Source organism: Ambystoma mexicanum, chromosome 14, assembly GCF_040938575.1.
Source record: "Ambystoma mexicanum isolate Mex_15411 chromosome 14, UKY_AmexF1_1, whole genome shotgun sequence".
In the NCBI taxonomy this organism is placed as follows: Eukaryota; Metazoa; Chordata; class Amphibia; order Caudata; family Ambystomatidae; genus Ambystoma; species Ambystoma mexicanum.
Genome location: NC_090940.1, coordinates 110,180,089 through 110,203,771, shown reverse-complemented (window position 1 = coordinate 110,203,771; position 23,683 = coordinate 110,180,089). Strand labels below are relative to the sequence as shown.

General features: G+C 47.3%; 1 protein-coding gene across 2 annotated transcripts in view; it reads right to left on the bottom strand.

Moving 5' to 3' along the window:
* The window catches only part of LOC138527467 (stAR-related lipid transfer protein 9-like), a 590,857-nt gene that overhangs the window by 472,198 nt on the left and 94,976 nt on the right, over positions 1-23,683 (bottom strand). For both annotated transcript variants that reach the window (XM_069638652.1, XM_069638653.1), the window contains exon 2: positions 12,426-12,495. In XM_069638652.1, the coding sequence (XP_069494753.1) occupies positions 12,426-12,495 (70 nt within the window). The remainder of the gene's footprint in view (positions 1-12,425; positions 12,496-23,683) is intronic.

Sequence of the window (23,683 nt, the reverse complement as noted above, 5' to 3'; positions counted from 1 at the left end):
GGGTGTCACTGAAATCCAGAGCAGCCACGCATGCTAATGATGCTATATGGTGGTGGCGAAGTGAGGAGTGCACATGAATCCTGCCAGAGGGGACATCACTGGAGGCAGTGCTGCATCAGGGAATGAGTGTGGCATGATGGCGTCTGAGACCTTGGGTGTCACTGAAATCCAGAGCAGCCACGCATGCTAATGATGCTATATGGTGGTGGCGAAGTGAGGAGTGCACATGAATCCTGCCAGAGGGGACATCACTGGAGGCAGTGCTGCATCAGGGAATGAGTGTGGCATGATGGCGTCTGAGACCTTGGGTGTCACTGAAATCCAGAGCAGCCTCGCATGCTAATGATGCTATATGGTGGTGGCGAAGTGAGGAGTGCACATGAATCCTGCCAGAGGGGACATCACTGGAGGCAGTGCTGCATCAGGGAATGAGTGTGGCATGATGGCGTCTGAGACCTTGGGTGTCACTGAAATCCAGAGCAGCCTCGCATGCTAACGATGCTATATGGTGGTGGCGAAGTGAGCAGCGCACATGGATCCTGCCAGATGGGACATCACTGGAGGCAGTGCTGCATCAGGGAATGTGTGTGGCATGATGGCGTCTGAGACCTTGGGTGTCACTGAAATCCAGAGCAGCCTCGCATGCTAATGATGCTATATGGTGGTGGCGAAGTGAGGAGTGCACATGAATCCTGCCAGAGGGGACATCACTGGAGGCAGTGCTGCATCAGGGAATGAGTGTGGCATGATGGCGTCTGAGACCTTGGGTGTCACTGAAATCCAGAGCAGCCTCGCATGCTAACGATGCTATATGGTGGTGGCGAAGTGAGGAGTGCACATGAATCCTGCCAGAGGGGACATCACTGGAGGCAGTGCTGCATCAGGGAATGTGTGTGGCATGATGGCGTCTGAGACCTTGGGTGTCACTGAAATCCAGAGCAGCCACGCATGCTAATGATGCTATATGGTGGTGGCGAAGTGAGCAGTGCACATGAATCCTGCAAGATGGGACATCACTGGAGGCAGTGCTGCATCACGGAATGTGTGTTGCATGACGGTGAGGGATGGTGTACTCTCAAGGTTTGCGGTGCACTTTCGTGCCAGCGGCGCGATGCCCCTTCTTTGTTTCCATCTCTGGATTATGTGAAAGGGCATCAATATGGCGCATAGTACCTGCCAGACCTGCTCGCCTTTGCCGCTGTACATATCAGCACCCGTATCAGCACCCGTCACCATTTTCTCCTGGTGACTCCTGGGCACTTCCATACGTCACACTCTGATATGCGGTTTTCTGTTTTATGGTAGCACAACCGCTTAGCACTGTTCACCTTGAGGTATAATTACAGAAATCTCTGACATGTGGTGGGAAATTTTATTTATTTATTTCCATTTATAAAGCGCACAAACTGCCCTCGGGCATCGAGGCGCTGTTACAGAATATTCACTTAATAGACATTTTATGCACAGGTATACAAATTAGGCATATACAGTACTCATGTTCCGAGGTTACAGGGGAACAGTGAAGCGAGCAGGGTCTACTTAAACAGTTCGGTTTTGAGGGCTTTTCTGAAGGCCATGAGAGAAGTTTCAGATCTTAGTTCAAGTGGTAGTGCATTCCAGGATTTTGGTGCTAATACTTCGAAACTGGATCCACCTGCTTTGGCTCTGTTGAAGGCAGGGATTGTGAGCTGGTGTGAGTAAATGTCTTGTTTGGGTCTGAGTGTTTGAGCTTGGTGTATTTGTTCAACTAGGTAGGAAGGTGCTGATTGCGAGAGGCATTTATGAGTGATTGTGAGTGTCTTGAATAGTATGCGCTCTCTGATTGGGAGCCAGTGGGCCTGTTGTCTTGCCTGAGAGATGTGTTCTCTTATTTATTTATTTATTTATTTATTTATTTATTTATTTATTTATGTATTATTATTTATCTTCTGGAGATACTGAGGGCTGCTCTAAGCGCCTCGTTTTGTGCAATTTGTAATCTGTTAGTGTTTTTGGCAGTCACCTGTAGTTTACAGGGATTCAGGTCAGCTGGTTTTGCCCCCACATCTCCATCTAATGAGAACTACAGTTTCTGATGCACTTGGGAACCCACCGGGCCCTCTGTTGAACCTTTCTGTTGGCCTGCTAGTCGGTCCATTTGGATGCTTCTTACTTTCCATCTTGGGGTTTGCTCTGAGCGTTATCTTTCTTTTTTGGTTGCCTTCCTTTTCTAATGTTTGCATAATTCTGTACTTTCTTCATAGCTCCCAGAGAACTGGAGGTGGGCGCGCACTCTCCACACGATAAAATCAATACAATTAAATCAAGAGGATTTGCGGTATCTGCGGCTCGCCTGATGTTTTTGGACTACAAATACCACGATCCCAAACCATTGCCTATACTGGACAGAGTTGATTTGAGTTGTAGTGCAAACATCTGGAGGGCCAAATGCTGCAGACCCCTGGACTGTGAGCATGTTTAGGAGGTAGTCGGCCCTATGCCCTTTTAATACTGTTTCCTAATCTTTTAATTGTGTTATTTTATTCCATATTTGAAGTTTTATATCGCTCCAATTTGTTCTGAACTGCTTCGAGGTGTCAAGAAAGGGTAGGGGTACGGTTTAGGGGAGATTAAGAAGGTGGATAGAGGGGGTGTAAGTGAGTCAGTAATATGCCATCAATACTAGACTTTTCTCAGCAGAGAGTAAGTACCAGCGAGTTATTTCTACATTAATATTAAGTACATTCTTAGCCTAACCCATAGCTCCGTAAGGCAGGAAGGAGTAGCTGGGGGGTGGGGGTGCAATGAAGAAAGGGGGTGGGGTGTGGATTGCAACATCTACTCACCATTTACATCGATGGTGGAAAAGGATGGCTAGTGGCAGGTGCAGCCATGGTCTAGAGCAGGGGTCTGCAACCTTTGGCTCTCCAGATGTTTTAGACTACGACTCCCACCATCCCTCACTGCTGACTCTGTCTCTGATGGCTAGAGCTAGTAGGGGCTGTGCCCAACCACAGCATCTTGAGAGCCCCTGGGCGCTGACCCATGGTCCAGGGTCATCGCCAGGCTGCACGTTGGGGGATCCTTGAGCCTCGAAGGCCTCTTTGAATCACTTCCTTTTCAGGTCCCTTCTGAATCTAATCCCGTTGCTTTCCTATGGGAGGGTGCAGCGTAGATATGAATGTATATCAAATGGACACGGATTAAGTACCCCATACTGCAAGCGGCTGCTGCCAAAGGGGCGGGGAACAGCTGTTTCAGAGCAGAGGAAGCAGCGTTCATGTTTTACTTGCAGGGCTGAGAGCGCTCCAGCCCCCGCCGCACCCCCACTGCTGCAGCCCCTCCAGACCTTCTGCCAGATGGAACAAGAGCGCTCAGTCTAATTTATGGATGTTCTGGAGCTCTCCTACATTGGGCGGATGGCTTCTGCCGCGATGAACACGCCAAGGAACTTCCTGAGCGCTACAGGCTGCCGTGGGAGGCCTACAGGCTCATCCCACGCGGCTGAATGGGAAGAACCAGGATTGGGGAAGTCCGGCCAGAAGGTGCGACCGGCCGGCAACTCCGGGCAGAGATTTCTGGAGGAGAAAGACCTCCCCCCGAGTGTGGGGGGGGGGGTTCCTGTTCCCCCGGAAGTGGGCGAGTCTCTGTTTTACCCAAAAACATTTCAGGACAGACACTAGTGTGTACGCGACAGTCTCGGGTGGAAGAGGTTTTCCCACCAGGAGACGTGTGCCCCCATCGCGACCCTGAGCCCCTGGCTTTATGCTGGAGACAGAGTAAGATGACGAGTTTCTGATACACCGCTTTGGAGGTTGGCTAGGAACTAGGAGCTCCCAATTAAAAGGGGCGCCGGGGACCTGGGCATAAGGTGATTTCACAATGTGGTCAAACGTGGAAGCGGGTATAGGAACACGTGTCTCCTGGTCCCACTGCTTTCAAGGTAGCCAACAGAACACAACCAAACTTGAGAGCCACGCCTCGAGGTATAGGGCCATCCATAATGGATTCCAGGAGCTATATGTAGAAGGAATAAAAACTTGAAAGGCCCCGCTCATGCCTATGGAACTGCCTAGTGAAGTGTAGACCTTTGCACTTTGCTCCTGCCAGTGAGCTGTGTGTGCAGAACGCATGGTCAATACTTCTATAATCCTACTGTAATATACCACGTCATGCTGCAGCTCTCTAACCTCTGAGCACTGCAATAAGAGATGATATGTTCACCTGCCTCAGCCACACTTAAAGGATGAAAGTCAGCGTCAGCCCTGGTGCGATTCGTACTTGTGACTGCACATTCCGTGCAGGTCTCTGAGGTTTGGCGCATAACCCACTGAGCTACAGTATCTTGTCGTTGTATAGGTTATGCATGAAATTAATGGGCACTATATATTTTTTCCTCCATGGAAAGGGTATCAGCCGCATGAAGCCCCCACCCCACAGAAGTGCTAGAGACAAAGGCCAGCAGCTGAACTGAAAAAGGCTGTGCTACAAAGCACAGGAGAGTAGTTGGCACGCTCGGGTAGAGCCGGAGACTGTGTCCAGTCTGCGAGGTGGCAGGGGGGCGGGTTGCTTCGACTGCCCTGGGTGCCTTTATGGGTCAAGAGCTGTCGAATTCGTTGCTTTGCTAAAAAATCAGCATGTCGAGAAAAGGCCTGAGTGCAGCGAATGAGGGAAAATAAACCGAGAAAGAAGCCGAAAGGGCCTATAACTATTTGCACATCCCAGATGTTGATAGATAAATGCCCACTCTCAAATGATCGAATTGCTCTTTCTCTCAATAGCACCCACAGTGTACAGTCGTTTGAACAGAAACGAGCTTGGGGTTGTCTTCTCATAACACTTAATGAGTCCCCAAAGGCCTGCCCTGCTGATCTCAAGCCCTCATGAACTCTTTGCTTCAGTCCAACCTTCTGCTGGAAGCCAGACCTGAGGCTTATCGAACCCCGGCAGGCCCATTCAGCCCTTCACCCTCCCGAGGTCAGTCAAATGGGCCCCATTGAGTTGGGTAGCACTAAATATCTGTTATCCGTGCCAAAATGCCCCACTGGGGGGGGGCGTGTGCGCTATAAATACACTTAATATGTCATGAAAAGGGACGACCTAGAGCCTACTGCTCTACTCTGACGCTTCTGTGTGCCTAATCACTCTCCCGCTTTCATGCAGGAAATGGCTGTTTATTTAAAAAATCCAACTTTCTTTTTTACTCTCTCCATTTTAAAATTCGAGATTTTTGTGTTTTCTATCTTTTCCATTAGACATTTTGTACATTCTGTCTTTTTCTACATTTTGAGCAGTTACCGATATGAGCATGGAATGAGGATCCTAGAAGGGTCTTGCTGAGGAGCGGCACAGGGCCTCAGTGCGAGTGTGCTGGTCCGGTACAAATGCCCAAGAAAATGCCGGATCTGGCATCTTTACCTTACTGGCACACTGCAGTGACCTATCGTCAGGACTGACCTGGCAGGATTTCAGGCGCCCACCGGCAAAGAATTGCCCCAATCAGTAGCTCTGGCACTCCCGGTGCCGGTGATCGAGGCAAACCCATTCCATTGAGCCCTCTGGGACTCCATTAAGGCGAGTTTGCCGGTAACCCACAGGTACTACCGGCAGGTTACCGGCAAACTCGTAATGCAGCCCTATATGTCTGTTCTACTGTACATGCCCCAAAACAGCTACAGGCGCTTAGAAAGTACTGCCGAGGCCTTTGTGCTTGCTTTTTGTATGACTTTACCAAGGATACCAGCTTTGGAGGGTGGCACAGCCGATCCTCTGTGCCCCCTTCTGAGCTCCCAGGCCGCTCCAGGCTGAATAAATAACATTAGAATAGAGCATTGTGCTTGGGCGTTACGGTTGGAGGCCTTGTAGTGTACATTATGACACCATGTGCTGGGGCTCATCCAATTCATTGTGAACAAATCCTCTTTATTGGGAGTTCCTGGGGGTGGGGGGGGGATCCTGACGGAATGTACCCCTCCTTAAAGAACACTGCCCTGAAGATGGCTACTGCTGCAAGAGTGCAGCGTGGCTGAGGCAACCTCCTGCATGCATTGTAAACAGACTTGTAAACCTTTGGTGGTTAACATTTAATTAGGACCCATGTTCACTTGTATATATCCCTGGCCCTTGCCAGCCGAGCCACCTCCCTGCCTGCCTCTCCCACATTCCAGCCCTCCACATCCTTGGCTGATGTGTGCCCATGACGTGGTACTCGGTGGTGCATTCAGTCGCCGCCGATGCCCACCGTGACTTGGGAAAGCCTTGTGGGCACCATTGGTAAGGTGTGCCCAACCTCCTATCTCACATTCTTTATTTTACTATTTGCCCAGATTGCAAAAGAAACCCATTGCTATTTCTCTCCACCACACACACAAACGTGCATTCTCGCCCTCTGCCGCATCCGTATGCAGCTCGCGTATCCTATGTACATCGGCAAACACAAATGAATGCCCAAAAACAAACGCAATTCTGCCCGTAGAAACGATACTCTCTACACCGCCTCACCAAACCATCACACATAGGCACACATCGCCACCCACTGAAACATCACACGCACCCTATGCAGTATGCCCTGGCACGCACATCTCCGGAAACCAGAGGACTCCATGACATTGAAAAGATGGTGCTTTTCATTTGTGGCGCTTTTTGCTGGAGCAAACCACCAAATAACACCAAAACAATTGCTACAGTAAAAAAGGGGTTTGGAGAAACAGTCTTCGTGGTTGGCATGACAACTGGTCCGGTGATTGCTATCAGGTGCTTAAGTCCAATTTGTTCAACTGGAGTGAGCAAACACTACAACTCCCACAACGCATTACTTTGTAAAGAGAAAGCCCAGTTCTGGAATGCAGTGTTCCGGAAACATGAGCTCATTCGCACATGCTGCACAAATATCCCTTCCACACTTTTGCTTCGACTAGTCTGTGGGTTACACTCTCCACATGTACACTCACAAACACTCTACTCAATTTGCAGACACTGCACATTTACCCTTTACACTGATGCAGGCACAATGCCTACCACTTACAGACACATCTCCGATCCACGCAGCAAGCATTGCTAAGAAAGAGCACACCCAAGAGAAAGCAACAACCCCCTCACTACTGAGTTCATATATACTCACCAACAATGCACATGTCAGCACACTCAGTTTAGGACAAAGAATGAAGCTTGTCAATCAGGAAACCTTCCTTCAAGGAAACTTTCCAGCCCCTCTCTAATGAATTCTAGCTCTCATCATTTGCAGTAAGTGTAAAATAACTGGGCATGAGGCAGACTAGTCATAAACAGTAGCTTGTAACCAATTTACTAGAAATCTGTCGAGTCACAGAGAGATTCCTGAATGATTAAGGTATGCGCCTCACTTTGCTCATTGAGGCCCCTTGCAGCAGTGCTCATCGCGAAGATCCACCCTGATCTCCAGAAAGCAGGAAACGTTCCAGATGTTGATTTCTTGGACCCAGCTGCCATAGATTGGTATCAATGTGTTTGAAGTCCATAATGGGTCGTAACAATTGTTCTTCTGTGGTTGCGCGCTCTGCCATTGCAACCCATGCTGCTCATCATGCCGATGTATGCAAGTTCAGGGTAGTGCTTAGTTATATATATATATATGATTCTTCTTGCTTGTGCACATCCAAAAGCCAGCCGTCCATGTTGGGAAAAGGCTTCTGAGTTAGTGATACATTGGCAGGCTGTATAATTCCCAGATGGTGCCAACATTATTCATGGGAAAATGTTGGCCTCTATAAATATAGGACACTAAATCAAGCTAACTAATATGGAGTATCTATTAATAGGCATGGTGCCTCGTTACGAGTCTGGGTTCCCTGAATGGGGAAATACCCGGCCATTCTGACCTTGGAGGGCCTGGTATTTCCCCATTCAGGGAACCCAGACCATCCCCATTCCCATTTGAGCCCCCATATGGCTCAATGGGAATGGGGAGCAAGCTAACAACGGGCCTGTTAATGACAGGCCCGTTGTTAGCATGCTGGGCCGCTCATGGGACCCGCTAAGGATGTCTGGTAAAACCAGGCGTTCAGAGCGGGTCCGGCGAGCGGACCTCGTAATAGTGCGGTAAGGGATTAACGGCTCCAGCACTTTTACCGGTGCCGTTAACCCCTTACCGCCCACCTCGTAATGAGGTCCATGGGCTCCAGGTCGGGATGGTTTGGGGACATATAGGTGCTGGGTCTCTGCTAGAAGGCAGGCAATTTTGTCTGTGCTTCCTTGTTTGCAGGGGAACATATACTAGCTACGACTGATCGGCTTCTTCAGTGCATCACTAATAGGAGTGGAAGCAGACAAGGCAAGACTCATGGTTGCTTATGGTGTTTGGGATGTGGAGGTGTTGGGTTGTAGGACCACCAAGAATCCATAAGAAAGTCCTCAACGTAGACTAATCTTGCACCACCGTTATATTAAGAGATCAAAGGAAGAGCTTTGCATTCAGGATCAAAGAAACACTGTTCCTGGAAGCACACATCGGAGCCGAAGATGCAGAGCTTTTCATCAGATCCATGAATTAAATATGGCCCTTCCTCTTTGTCCTCCCACAAAAGATACCCTTTCCCGCACATCATCCTACTCAAAGGAGAAGGAAAACCTACACACACACCGCCTCGGCCCACAGCGATTACTTGAGAAGATCCTCATCGCCACGCTAGAACCATCTATCACACCACCACAAAAACTCAACAGACCCATAGACATTGCCTGAACAAACAGGAACTGGAAGGTGATGGAGAGAGCCCCCAGGTCGGAAGGCGATAGGGAGGGCTGGTATGTGCATTCGGCACCCCCTTAGACACACCTGTCTTGTCACCACAATTCTCGATTCCGCGATCGCACAAGGAGATCATATATAAACGTCAGTGGGTTACAATAAAAATCCCATGTAACATTCAGTGTTTACAGTGTCTCCCTATGTGCGCCTACCACACCGCAGAGCTGCGGCAGGAATTCCTGCTACGGTGCAGGCCCAGGATGATTGCAGTGATGGCAGGACGCGGACTTCACCATGCGCCGGAAGTAGGCAGTACAGCAGAAGACACACAAACACTTGTTACAGCCTCCTTGCTTGACAGCCTACACTACACATGGTACAAACCCCATTTATATTCTATGTGGCGGGACTGTGATCACAGACCACGCGCAGTGCAGTGATTACAGCTTGTGTCTGGTTGACCTATGCACAAAGTAATTATATCCTTGGCCGCAATATATACATTATACACACTGTGATCAGACAGAACCTATAAATACCAAGCCGGCCTTATTGTCTCTGGCAGCATGTGTACTGTGCGTGCGTGTCTTGCTAGTGGCATGGCTCTTACATTTGTGGTAGTTGCATGCCTTGCTTGTCATGTTAGCCTCACTGCATTATTTCCAAGTTCCCCAAGCAGGGGCAAATGTATCTCAAAGTTTTGTGACCCTCACAACTCATGTTGGTGTGGCTTAATGATACATCTGGGCACACAAAGCTTTCATCTGGACACTGACCACGACACAGACCACCTAGAAACACACCCACTCACTGTGCTGGGTGCTGTTCGGTCTGCACACATCCACACAGCAGCAGAGCTTTCTTGCATTTTGCCTTTCTCCCCCATTGCTGGAAATGGAAAAGAATTACTCTGGGAACCCTCTCCCGGGGAAAGGTGTTGAGGGAGGCGCAGAGCGATTGGACGGGGATAAGGGGGCGTGGTTCAAATCCAGGTCAGTATCTCTTCATGAAACCCAAGCATGGCCATTTGCATAAAAGCAAAGAGCATTTTGGGAACATAAGAATGCCAACAATTTTTAAATGTGAAACGTGTAGGTGATTGCGATTCAGCAAGTAATGGAAGTTGAACTCTGGCCTTTTGATTGGTCACATTACTCACCCTAACAAAAGCATGCCTGTAGATTGCAAGACTACACTAATTCGGACAGCTCGGGAACAGAGTCTGATTAGCCTCCTGAAGTGCCAGAGCTCAATTCTGTCTTTTTCTGGCCCAATTCATTTGCTGCTCTCCCCACTAACCGAACCCACTCCACTCTCCTTCCCATCCGCCATGCACCTGCAGACCATGCAAATAAGTGATGCATTGTATGAATCCCAGTAACAGAACATCTAATGTGTTGCCGACAGCAACAGCTCTGCAGCTCTGCGGGAGTGAACGGACAAGAGACGGAGAAACTCTGAATAAAAAAGCATTTAAAAATGTTAACATGTAAATCACTTGCTCCGTTCCAAGGAACTGCGGCTAGACCCATTTTTGGCCTCCAAGATTATAAACACCTAATGCCGCCAATGACAGCACTATATCGGCTGGCAAATAAACAAAGGTAATTTCAAGGCCCTGGACTCGCAAATAGGCTCTGCATAGCTGTCCCCAAGGCCTTTCCGACATTCCAGCCACCTCGACTTCTAGAATCAGTGCATATGTAATGGGTTATTTATGACACGCTTAATACCCAGAGGTTTCTAAGCACGACCAGGGGTTCGAACCTGTGTTGCTCAGCATGGTCTTGCTTCCAAGGCAAACGTGTTGCCCCTGAGCTATCCTCCCTCCCTCAAGGCTTCCATGGTTGCTCATTTACGTGGCCCTCAGATGCTTTGGACTTCAACTCCTATCAGCTCTAGCCAGCATAGTCAATGGTGAAGGCTCATGGGATTGACAGTCCAGCATATATGGAGGGCCATGTAATGAGTAAACATGAAGTGAATTCCGGAGGGTTGAATCCCGGATCTTTAAGGATGTGACCCCAAATCCTTTGCATTTCGTAGGCTGAGTGGCAAGTACATTGAGGAGTGAAGTCCTTAGAAATGTAGGGTCCAGCCCTCTGGAATTCCCTTCCCCGAACCAGGGGTCTTCAAACTGTGTCTCTCAAGATATTTTGGACAATGTCTCCCATGATCCCTCACCATGGACTATGCTGGCTAGGCCTTGTGCGAGCCGTAGTCCAAAACATCTGGAGAGCCTCAGGTTGCAGAGCCCTGAAAAGGCTTTGAGAACTTCCTGAGGTTCTGCAGAGTACTGAAGACTGCTGCCTTACCCAGAGTTTACTGTAGTCGCTTGAGATCCCGTCTTCACCTACGCCCCGCCACATTATGGCTGCCTCTGGCTCCTCGTCAAATAAATGGACCAAGCTTCGCTAGCACCATCTCCTGACTCGCACCGAGGACTTCTGATGGCCTAGAAAGATCCAATCTCTAGACCAGGGTTGTCCAACTCCAGGCCTCGAGGGCCAGAAACCTGACAGGTTTTCAGGATATTCCTCATGAGTATTTATGAGGAAAAAATGTTGCATACATTTAGGATCATTGTATGCAAATTTCCCATGAATATTAATGAGGGGATCCTGAAAATCCAACATGGATCCAGCCCTCGATGCCTGGAGTTGGACAACCCTGCTCTAGACTCTGTTTCCTGCTCGCACTTTATGCGCCACCTCCCAAAGCACTTTAAAGTGGCGTTTAGGCTAGCACTTTACAAAAACCCTCAAAACAACTGCAGGGCAGCTTTTCAATACAATCAAAACAGACATTTCAAATGTCTGGCGCACTCTTTTCCCTTGACTTTTTTTCAGTCTCTTGTCCTTGGATGCGCCTTTGTCCCAGGCCCCCATCACCAGAGCGCCTCGATGCCTGCGGGCTGCAGCGCGCTCTATAAATGTAATAAATAAATAAATCCTGCAGTTACCAGTTTAGGAGCCAGGGCCCCGTTTGTCAGCCTGGCTGCGAGTGGGGGAGGAGGGGAGCACAAGGCCAACGCCGTCCAGATGTTTCCAGACATGTGATGCAGAATTTATCTCTGGCAGTTGGATGTTTACTGACAGCCGTGAGCGATTACATGCAGTGTCTCAAGATGGCCCCAGAAGCCCCAAGGCCGCGGAAAACGGGGACTCCACAGACTCGGCTCAGCAGCCAGTCACGAACAAATGGCGGCGTGTCCCTCGAAGGCGGGGGGCATTTCCGCACCCTAAATGGTAAAAAACGCACGCACGCACGCACGCACGCACGCACGCACGCACGCACGCACGCACACACACACACACACACACACACACACACACACACACACACACACACACACACACACACACACACACACACACACACACACACACACACACACACACACACACACACACACACACACACACACACACACACACACACACACACACACACACACACACACACACACACACACACACACACACACACACACACACACACACACACACACACACACACACACACACACACACACACACACACACACACACACACACACACACACACACACACACACACACACACACACACACACACACACACACACACACACACACACACACACACACACACACACACACACACACCCCGCCCGAAGCTCCTCCCGCTTCTGCAAACATGTCTAGGGTCGGGCAGCCGTGCAGGGAAGGGTGCCACTTACTTTGATGTTTCTCAGCCGGGCTGCATTGCCGTCAATTTGGACAATTATGCTGGTTCCTTCGGCAATCTCTCTGAAATCAGAAAAAGAACAATATGAAATGTATGTAGCCGCATCTGGGGTACAGGGGGGGGGCAATCGCAGTACGAAGGGGGGGGGGTTAAAGCAAAGGGTTCAGACACTGCTGCGAGGTGAGGTGACGAAATTCAGGCTTACACGAGTTATTGTAAATATAACTAGAAAAATATGTGTTACACAATGTCAGTGAAAGATGTCAGCATAATTGATTGCCAATGATTCACAATGTAACAGGTGCCACAAACATCTATCCTTTAAGATAATAAGTTACATCTCCAAGATCTCTCTCCCATACTCACATGCTATGATCAGCGACCAAGATACCACCAAGACACTGGTAAGATGTATCCCATCTCCAAGATATCTCTCCCCTACTCACATGCTATGATCAGCGACCAAGATACCACCAAGACACTGGTAAGATGTATCCCATCTCCAAGATATCTCTCCCCTACTCACATGCTATGATCAGCGACCAAGATACCACCAAGACACTGGTAAGATGTATCCCATCTCCAAGATCTCTCTCCCCTACTCACATGCTATGATCAGCGACCAAGATACCACCAAGACACTGGTAAGATGTATCCCATCTCCAAGATATCTCTCCCCTACTCACATGCTATGATCAGCGACCAAGATACCACCAAGACACTGGTAAGATGTATCCCATCTCCAAGATATCTCTCCCCTACTCACATGCTATGATCAGCGACCAAGATACCACCAAGACACTGGTAAGATGTATCCCATCTCCAAGATATCTCTCCCATACTCACATGCTATGATCAGCGACCAAGATACCACCAAGACACTGGTAAGATGTATCCCATCTCCAAGATATCTCTCCCCTACTCACATGCTATGATCAGCGACCAAGATACCACCAAGACACTGGTAAGATGTATCCCATCTCCAAGATATCTCTCCCATACTCACATGCTATGATCAGCGACCAAGATACCACCAAGACACTGGTAAGATGTATCCCATCTCCAAGATATCTCTCCCCTACTCACATGCTATGATCAGCGACCAAGATACCACCAAGACACTGGTAAGATGTATCCCATCTCCAAGATATCTCTCCCCTACTCACATGCTATGATCAGCGACCAAGATACCACCAAGACACTGGTAAGATGTATCCCATCTCCAAGATATCTCTCCCCTACTCACATGCTATGATCAGCGACCAAGATACCACCAAGACACTGGTAAGATGTATCCCATCTCCAAGATATCTCTCCCCTACTCACATGCTATGATCAGCGACCAAGATACCACCAAGACACTGGTAAGATGTATCCCATCTCCAAGATCTCTCTCCCATACTCACATGCTATGATCAGCGACCAAGATACCACCAAGACACTGGTAAGATGTATCCCATCTCCAAGATATCTCTCCCCTACTCACATGCTATGATCAGCGACCAAGATACCACCAAGACACTGGTAAGATGTATCCCATCTCCAAGATCTCTCTCCCATACTCACATGCTATGATCAGCGACCAAGATACCACCAAGACACTGGTAAGATGTATCCCATCTCCAAGATCTCTCTCCCATACTCACATGCTATGATCAGCGACCAAGATACCACCAAGACACTGGTAAGATGTATCCCATCTCCAAGATATCCCTCTCTCACTTGCACGATATGTCTCATCACCAAGATATGCTTCAATCACTTGCGTGATATGTCTCATCACCAAGATATGCTTCCCTCTCTCACTTGCACAATATGTCTCATCACCAAGATATGCCTCAGTCACTTGCGTGATATGTCTCATCACCAAGATATGCCTCAGTCACTTGCGTGATATGTCTCATCACCAAGATATGCTTCAATCACTTGCGTGATATGTCTCATCACCAAGATATGCTTCCCTCTCTCACTTGCACGATATGTCTCATCACCAAGATATGCTTCAATCACTTGCGTGATATGTCTCATCACCAAGATATGCTTCAATCACTTGCGTGATATGTCTCATCACCAAGATATGCTTCCCTCTCTCACTTGCACGATATGTCTCATCACCAAGATATGCTTCAATCACTTGCGTGATATGTCTCATCACCAAGATATGCTTCAGTCACTTGCACGATATGTCTCATCACCAAGATATCCCTCTCTCACTTGCACGATATGTCTCATCACCAAGATATCCCTCTCTCACTTGCACAATATGTCTCATCACCAAGATATCCCTCTCTCACTTGCACGATATGTCTCATCACCAAGATATGCCTCAGTCACTTGCGTGATATGTCTCATCACCAAGATATGCTTCAGTCACTTGCGTGATATGTCTCATCACCAAGATATGCTTCAGTCACTTGCGTGATATGTCTCATCACCAAGATATGCTTCAGTCACTTGCGTGATATGTCTCATCACCAAGATCTGCCTCAGTCACTTGCGTGATATGTCTTATCACCAAGATCTGCCTCAGTCACTTGCGTGATATGTCTCATCACCAAGATCTGCTACAGTCACTTGCGTGATATGTCTCATCACCAAGATATGCCTCAGACACTTGCACGATATGTCTCATCACCAAGATCTGCTACAGTCACTTGCACGATATGTCTCATCACCAAGATATGCCTCAGACACTTGCACGATATGTCTCATCACCAAGATCTGCTACAGTCACTTGCACGATATGTCTCATCACCAAGATATGCCTCAGTCACTTGCGTGATATGTCTCATCACCAAGATATGCTTCAGTCACTTGCGTGATATGTCTCATCACCAAGATCTGCCTCAGTCACTTGCACGATATGTCTCATCACCAAGATATCCCTCTCTCACTTGCACGATATGTCTCATCACCAAGATCTGCCTCAGTCACTTGCACGATATGTCTCATCACCAAGATATCCCTCTCCCACTTGCACGATATGTCTCATCACCAAGATATCCCTCTGCCACTTGCACGATATGTCTCATCACCAAGATATGCCTCAGTCACTTGCACAATATGTCTCATCACCAAGATCTGCCTCAGTCACTTGCATGATATGTCTCACCACCAAGATATGCCTCAGTCACTTGCAGGATATGTCTCATCACCAAGATATGCCTCAGTCACTTGCACGATATGTCTCATCACCAAGATATGCCTCAGTCACTTGCATGATATGTCTCATCACCAAGATATCCCTCTCCCACTTGCACGATATGTCTCATCACCAAGATATGCCTCAGTCACTTGCACGATATGTCTCATCACCAAGATATGCCTCAGTCACTTGCATGATATGTCTCATCACCAAGATCTGCCTCAGTCACTTGCACGATATGTCTCATCACCAAGATATGCTTCAGTCACTTGCGTGATATGTCTCATCACCAAGATCTGCCTCAGTCACTTGCACGATATGTCTCATCACCAAGATATGCCTCAGTCACTTGCATGATATGTCTCATCACCAAGATATGCCTCAGTCACTTGCACGATATGTCTCATCAGCAAGATATGCTTCAGTCACTTGCGTGATATGTCTCATCACCAAGATATGCTTCAGTCACTTGCGTGATATGTCTCATCACCAAGATCTGCCTCAGTCACTTGCGTGATATGTCTTATCACCAAGATCTGCCTCAGTCACTTGCGTGATATGTCTCATCACCAAGATCTGCTACAGTCACTTGCGTGATATGTCTCATCACCAAGATATGCCTCAGACACTTGCACGATATGTCTCATCACCAAGATCTGCTACAGTCACTTGCACGATATGTCTCATCACCAAGATATGCCTCAGACACTTGCACGATATGTCTCATCACCAAGATCTGCTACAGTCACTTGCACGATATGTCTCATCACCAAGATATGCCTCAGTCACTTGCGTGATATGTCTCATCACCAAGATATGCTTCAGTCACTTGCGTGATATGTCTCATCACCAAGATCTGCCTCAGTCACTTGCACGATATGTCTCATCACCAAGATATCCCTCTCTCACTTGCACGATATGTCTCATCACCAAGATCTGCCTCAGTCACTTGCACGATATGTCTCATCACCAAGATATCCCTCTCCCACTTGCACGATATGTCTCATCACCAAGATATCCCTCTGCCACTTGCACGATATGTCTCATCACCAAGATATGCCTCAGTCACTTGCGTGATATGTCTCATCACCAAGATATGCCTCAGTCACTTGCGTGATATGTCTCATCACCAAGATATGCCTCAGTCACTTGCGTGATATGTCTCATCACCAAGATATGCTTTAGTCACTTGCGTGATATGTCTCATATGTCTCATCACCAAGATCTGCTACAGTCACTTGCACGATATGTCTCATCACCAAGATATGCCTCAGTCACTTGCGTGATATGTCTCATCACCAAGATATGCCTCAGTCACTTGCGTGATATGTCTCATCACCAAGATATGCCTCAGACACTTGCACGATATGTCTCATCACCAAGATCTGCCTCAGTCACTTGCACGATATGTCTCATCACCAAGATATCCCTCTCCCACTTGCACGATATGTCTCATCACCAAGGTATGCCTCAGTCACTTGCGTGATATGTCTCATCACCAAGATCTGCCTCAGTCACTTGCGTGATATGTCTCATCACCAAGATCTGCCTCAGTCACTTGCATGATATGTCTCATTACCAAGATATGCCTCAGTCACTTGCACAATATGTCTCATCACCAAGATATGCTTCAGTCACTTGCACGATATGTATCACCAAGATCTGCTACAGTCACTTGCACGATATGTCTCATCACCAAGATATGCCTCAGTCACTTGCATGATATGTCTCATCACCAAGATCTGCCTCAGTCACTTGCGTGATATGTCTCATCACCAAGATATGCCTCAGACACTTGCACGATATGTCTCATTACCAAGATCTGCTACAGTCACTTGCACGATATGTCTCATCACCAAGATATGCCTCAGACACTTGCACGATATGTCTAATCACCAAGATATGCCTCAGTCACTTGCGTGATATGTCTCATCACCAAGATATGCCTCAGTCACTTGCGTGATATGTCTCATCACCAAGATCTGCCTCAGTCACTTGCACGATATGTCTCATCACCAAGATATGCCTCAGTCACTTGCACGATAGGTCTCATCACCAAGATATCCCTCTCTCACTTGCACGATATGTCTCATCACCAAGATCTGCCTCAGTCACTTGCACGATATGTCTCATCACCAAGATATCCCTCTCCTACTTGCACGATATGTCTCATCACCAAGATATCCCTCTCCCACTTGCACGATATGTCTCATCACCAAGATATGCCTCAGTCACTTGCACAATATGTCTCATCACCAAGATCTGCCTCAGTCACTTGCATGATATGTCTCATCACCAAGATCAGTCACTTGCACGATATGTCTCATCACCAAGATATGCCTGAGTCACTTGCGTGGTATGTCTCATCACCAAGATCTGCCTCAGTCACTTGCACGATATGTCTCATCAACAAGATATGCCTCAGTCACTTGCATGATATGTCTCATCACCAAGATCTGCCTCAGTCACTTGCACGATATGTCTCATCACCAAGATATGCTTCAGTCACTTGCGTGATATGTCTCATCACCAAGATCTGCCTCAGTCACTTGCATGATATGTCTCATCACCAAGATATGCCTCAGTCACTTGCATGATATGTCTCATCACCAAGATATGCCTCAGTCACTTGCACGATATGTCTCATCACCAAGATATGCCTCAGTCACTTGCACGATATGTCTCATCACCAAGATATGCCTCAGTCACTTGCACGATATGTCTCATCACCAAGAAATGCCTCAGTCACTTGCATGATATGTCTCATCACCAAGATATCCCTCTCTCACTTGCACGATATGTCTCATCACCAAGATCTGCCTCAGTCACTTGCACGATATGTCTCATCACCAAGATATGCCTCAGTCACTTGCATGATACGTCTCATCACCAAGATATCCCTCTCCCACTTGCACGATATGTCTCATCACCAAGATATGCCTCAGTCACTTGCACGACATGTCTCATCACCAAGATATGCCTCAGTCACTTGCATGATATGTCTCATCACCAAGATCTGCCTCAGTCACTTGCACGATATGTCTCATCACCAAGATATCCCTCTCCCACTTGCACGATATGTCTCATCACCAAGATATGCCTCAGTCACTTGCATGATATGTCTCATCACCAAGATATGCCTCAGTCACTTGCACGATATGTCTCATCACCAAGATCTGCCTCAGTCACTTGCACGATATGTCTCATTACCAAGATATGCCTCAGTCACTTGCACAATATGTCTCATCACCAAGATATGCCTCAGTCACTTGCACGATATGTCTCATCACCAAGATATGCCTCAGTCACTTGCACGATATGTCTCATCACCAAGATATGCCTCAGTCACTTGCATGATATGTCTCATCACCAAGATATGCCTCAGTCACTTGCACGATATGTCTCAACACCAAGATATGCCTCAGTCACTTGCATGATATGTCTCATCACCAAGATCTGCCTCAGTCACTTGCACGATATGTCTCATCACCAAGATATGCCTCAGTCACTTGCACGATATGTCTCATCACCAAGATATGCCTCAGTCACTTGCATGATATGTCTCATCACCAAGATCTGCCTCAGATACTTGCATGACATGTCTCATCACCAAGATATCCCTCTCCCACTTGTACGATATGTCTCATCACCAAGATCTGCCTCAGTCACTTGCGTGATATGGGCCTGATTCACAGGGCATTTTTCAATTGTGTCATTAAAAAATGCTTCTGTGGATCACATGGGGCGGGAGGAGGGGATTTCGTGCCTTATATGTTCTGAGAAGCTATAAGCAATGTTAATGTATGAGCTCTCCTATGTGTTGAATTATAAATAAACACATTTTTAAAAAAATGCTTCTGTGAATCAAGCCCATGTCTCACCAAGATGTGCCTCACTCACTTGCACAATATGTCTCATTACTAAAATATGCCTCAATCACTTGCGTGATATGTCTCATCACCAAGATGTGCCTCACTCACTTGCACGATATGTCTCATTACTAAGATATGCCTCTGTCACTTGCGTGATATGTCTCATCACCAAGATCTGCCTCAGTCACTTGCACGATATGTCTCATTACTAAGATATGCCTCTGTCACTTGCGTGATATGTCTCATCACCAAGATCTGCCTCAGTCACTTGCACGATATGTCTCATTACTAAGATATGCCTCTGTCACTTGCGTGATATGTCTCATCACCAAGATCTGCCTCAGTCACTTGCACGATATGTCTCATTACTAAGATATGCCTCAGTCACTTGCGTGATATGTCTCATAACCAAGATATGCTACGCTCACTTACGTGATATGGGCCTGATTCACAGGGTATTTTTCAATGGGATTGTACCATTAAAAATGCTTCTGTGAATCAGGCCCATGTCTCATCACCAAGATATGCCTCACTCACTAGGCTTATATAGCCTGCTTTTGGAGCAACTTGAATCATTGTGCGTGTCCACCAATATCGGTAACTGTGGGGTTTAGCAGAGGAGGGAGGAAAGGAAGGAGGAGGTGAAATGGAAAGTCTAGAGGCGCTTCCGGAATTTGAGGAGATCCGGCTCGAGACGAAGAGGAAGGGGAGGGGGGCTGTTCCATAGGAGGGAGCCTGCTGAGGAAAGAGATCAGCCACCAGCTCGCTGTTTAGTGAAGCGCTTGACACACAGAGAGTTGGTGCTGGAACGTGAAGATCCGGAGGGGGAGTATTTAGTCATCGCAAGTTGTAGGTAGCATGGTCCCCGTCCCAGACAGCCTTGTGGATGATGCAGCAGGATTTGAATTTGATCCTTGCAGCAACCGGGAGCCAGTGGAGAGTTTTTTGGGGCTGGAGAGATGTGGTTCCTGGGCCTGAGGCTAAGGATAAGTCTTGCATGCCCTGGAGGGGACATAGAGAGGAAGAGGGTAGATTAAAGAAAAGGCTCTTGCAGTAGCTTAGCCTAGAGAGAACCAGAGCTCTGGAGATATTGGGCTTCTGGGGAAAAGTGAGGAAAGGAAGAATTCCTTTGAGGAGGTGCAGTAGAAAGTGGGCCTTCTTGGCAAGGTCCTAAATGTGAGGGAGAAAGGAAAGAGAGGAGTCGAAGATGACTCCAAGGTTTCTGGCTTCAGCTGAAGGAGAAGGGGGAGCCCATAGAAGATGGCCAGAGTGTGGGGAAGAAAGAGGGAGCAGGAGCCCCAATAGGAAGGGTCTCAGTCTTGCTGGTGTTGAGGCAGAGATCATTGGAAGTACACCAGGACTGGATGCAGATAGGCAGTCAGGAATGATGGAGGAAGTAAGGAGAGGGTCAGAGGGAAGTTTGAAGAAGAGTTGTGTGTCATCCGCGTAACACTGGAAGTTGGGGAAGAAGGTGGAAAGGAGGTTTGCAAGCGGAGCATTGATGTTCCAAGTCCAGCACCATCTAAAGATTGCTTAATTAACTGATGACGTGCCAGCCATTACCTGCCCGCCCATCTTCCTCGTCACAGTTCTTACTCTAGTATGCTGTGAAACACAGGGTCGACCCTAGGATTTACAGGGCCGTGGGCGGCAAAAGATGTGTGGGCCCCCTAATTTGCATAAATAATGACATTAGTTATATCACAGAATGGGTTTTGGGATGCAAAGGTCTCATGGGAAGTTAAATTATGTTGCCATGTGTAAGTAAGGTAGTAGACAGGTGCACTGTGGCGTCCAGTATTTGAATTGTCAATATTATCATTTACCTATGTGGCAGTATCAGGAGTGAGGCATGTTTTTGAAGCAGCAGACAGCTGAATACCCTGGACACACTTCTAATTTTGGCAGATACGGCACAGTGTGGTAAAAGCTGCAGGAGCGCTCATTTTGGTTAAGTGGCGAAGGCCGGATTTGAGAGCCGTCTGCCTTTCAGGAACTGGAACACAGCTCTTCCCAGATGTAATTGATAGAAATACTGTTTGCAAAAGCTCTTCTGAAATTTTGGTTTAAAACACTATCTCTGAAAGGCATTGCAAAAGGATGGGGATTGTGTTTTGCTAACTGAAACCACCTGCTGTTTTTGCAGAAGTTTCACAATAGTATTTTTATTTTTATTGTGTGTAAATTTGGGCATATAGTTCAAATTAGCAATAAGCTTTTATTTCAGAAGCTACAGATAAGGATTATTTTCACTGTCAAAAGAAATAATAGCAATAACTACGTTTATCAAGTTCTCACTACAAAATGAGAAGGTAGCCACATTAATGTACCCCCTGACCCTTGATTGGAGGGAGGGAGTAGGCCAAAGCTGTTTGCCGCATGTAGAATAGCAGTGGATCCTATAGCTGAAAGTTGCAAATGCAACTGAGCAGGTTGGGAGACTGTTGCTGAGATATGATACATTTAGAACTGCCTATGAATCATATGTCTTCTTTCCTATTCCTGCGGCAACAGCGCCTAGATGCCGATGGTCTTTGTGAGTTTTCTACAAATATAAAAATAAATAAATATATAAACGTGCTGTAAAGTGTGCTGTTTTGACATGGGGATGAGTACGGCGCCTGTGCTTCACTCAGTGTGGGAACCTTTGCCCCCATAGCGAAAATCAAAAGCTGCCACCCAAGAATATAAGCACAGTATAAGCACAGTAAGTAAAGATTTCTTAAAGTGAAAGATACACATTTAGTTCACTTGACCTTTCCCCTTAGAAGAAAGTGCGCCAGACAAAAGAGCATTGGCCTTTCAAAAAAAGTAATCAACAACAGAAAAATAACATGAGAGAGGACATTTTTCGTTAAATATGCAGGCCAAGTATAAAAGGTGCTCACATTTTTAACCCAACAATATGTAGTGAAATATTCCCTGGAAAACAAAATCCCAATACGAGCATGTGCCTTGATGATCACTTTATGCGTCTTGTGGGTAAGTGCACTGGAAACATGACAATCTGGGTGAAATCCTTGTAGTCAGATGTTTGAGCAAGCTTATCAACCTCAAAAACAGGCAAGGGGGTTGCGTCGTCCCTCTGAAAAACGTTGCGCTGTCCACCCACATGTATCCTTTACTTGTACCCTGAAAAGCAGCACATGGTCACAATCGGGGAAAAATAAGAGCACCAGTCTCCTGGATTGCAACCTCTCTTGCCACATCCTGGGCAAATATTCAGGACTCACTTGCCCCCTCGTCATGCCCCCTCCTCAACCCCACGTCCAGCTTTCAACAATACTCTGCTTTATAACGATGACTTGAAAAGTATCCATACCATAGTAAGGTACCCACTCAAATATATAAATCATTAGAGAAAGATGTTAAGCAAAAAGTGCACAATTGTGGCATTATTCCCCCATCTTGACTGGCAGACTACACATCCCAGAATGCAAATCTGAAAAATTCTAAAAAATTGCCTTTGGGTTTTGAAAATGTATTTTCAAGACGTATAACATGGAATGTGTGAAAGGGTTACCTCATTGTGTTTCAGTGCTTGACAAATGAAGGATTCATATATGACCTGATGAAAATATCACATTCTACCAAAAATAAACTCTTTTTTGTGCGTTAAATATGAACATCTGAAAATAATGTAGCTAATGTTCAACTGTTTTATTTGCTATATTGTCATTAACCTGGAGGAGAGCGTAGATTTAGTCATCTAACTGGTGCTCTGTCTGGGCTTACAGGAGTCAAATACCTATCTGCATTTCTTAACACAGAAACGTTAGGAACATCTCCTCCAAAACAATGGTCTCTTAAATGAGCCGTTATTTGTAAATGGCCCCCACTTTAATGCGCTGCTTGAAGAAAGAAAGTGATGAGCAGTCATTAAAGGGCCTGCAGCGTCTGATGGGCCGCTGGGAACGGGTGTCTCTCCAGAGAGTCACAGGAGGATGGGCCGCTGGGAACGGGTGTCTCTCCAGAGAGGCAGAGGAGGATGGGCCGCTGGGAACGGGTGTCTCTCCAGAGAGGCAGAGGAGGATGGGCCGCTGGGAACGGGTGTCTCTCCAGAGAGTCACAGGAGGATGGGCCGCTGGGAACGGGTGTCTCTCCAGAGAGGCAGAGGAGGATGGGCCGCTGGGAACGGGTGTCTCTCCAGAGAGTCACAGGAGGATGGGCCGCTGGGAACGGGTGTCTCTCCAGAGAGGCAGAGGAGGATGGGCCGCTGGGAACGGGCGTCTC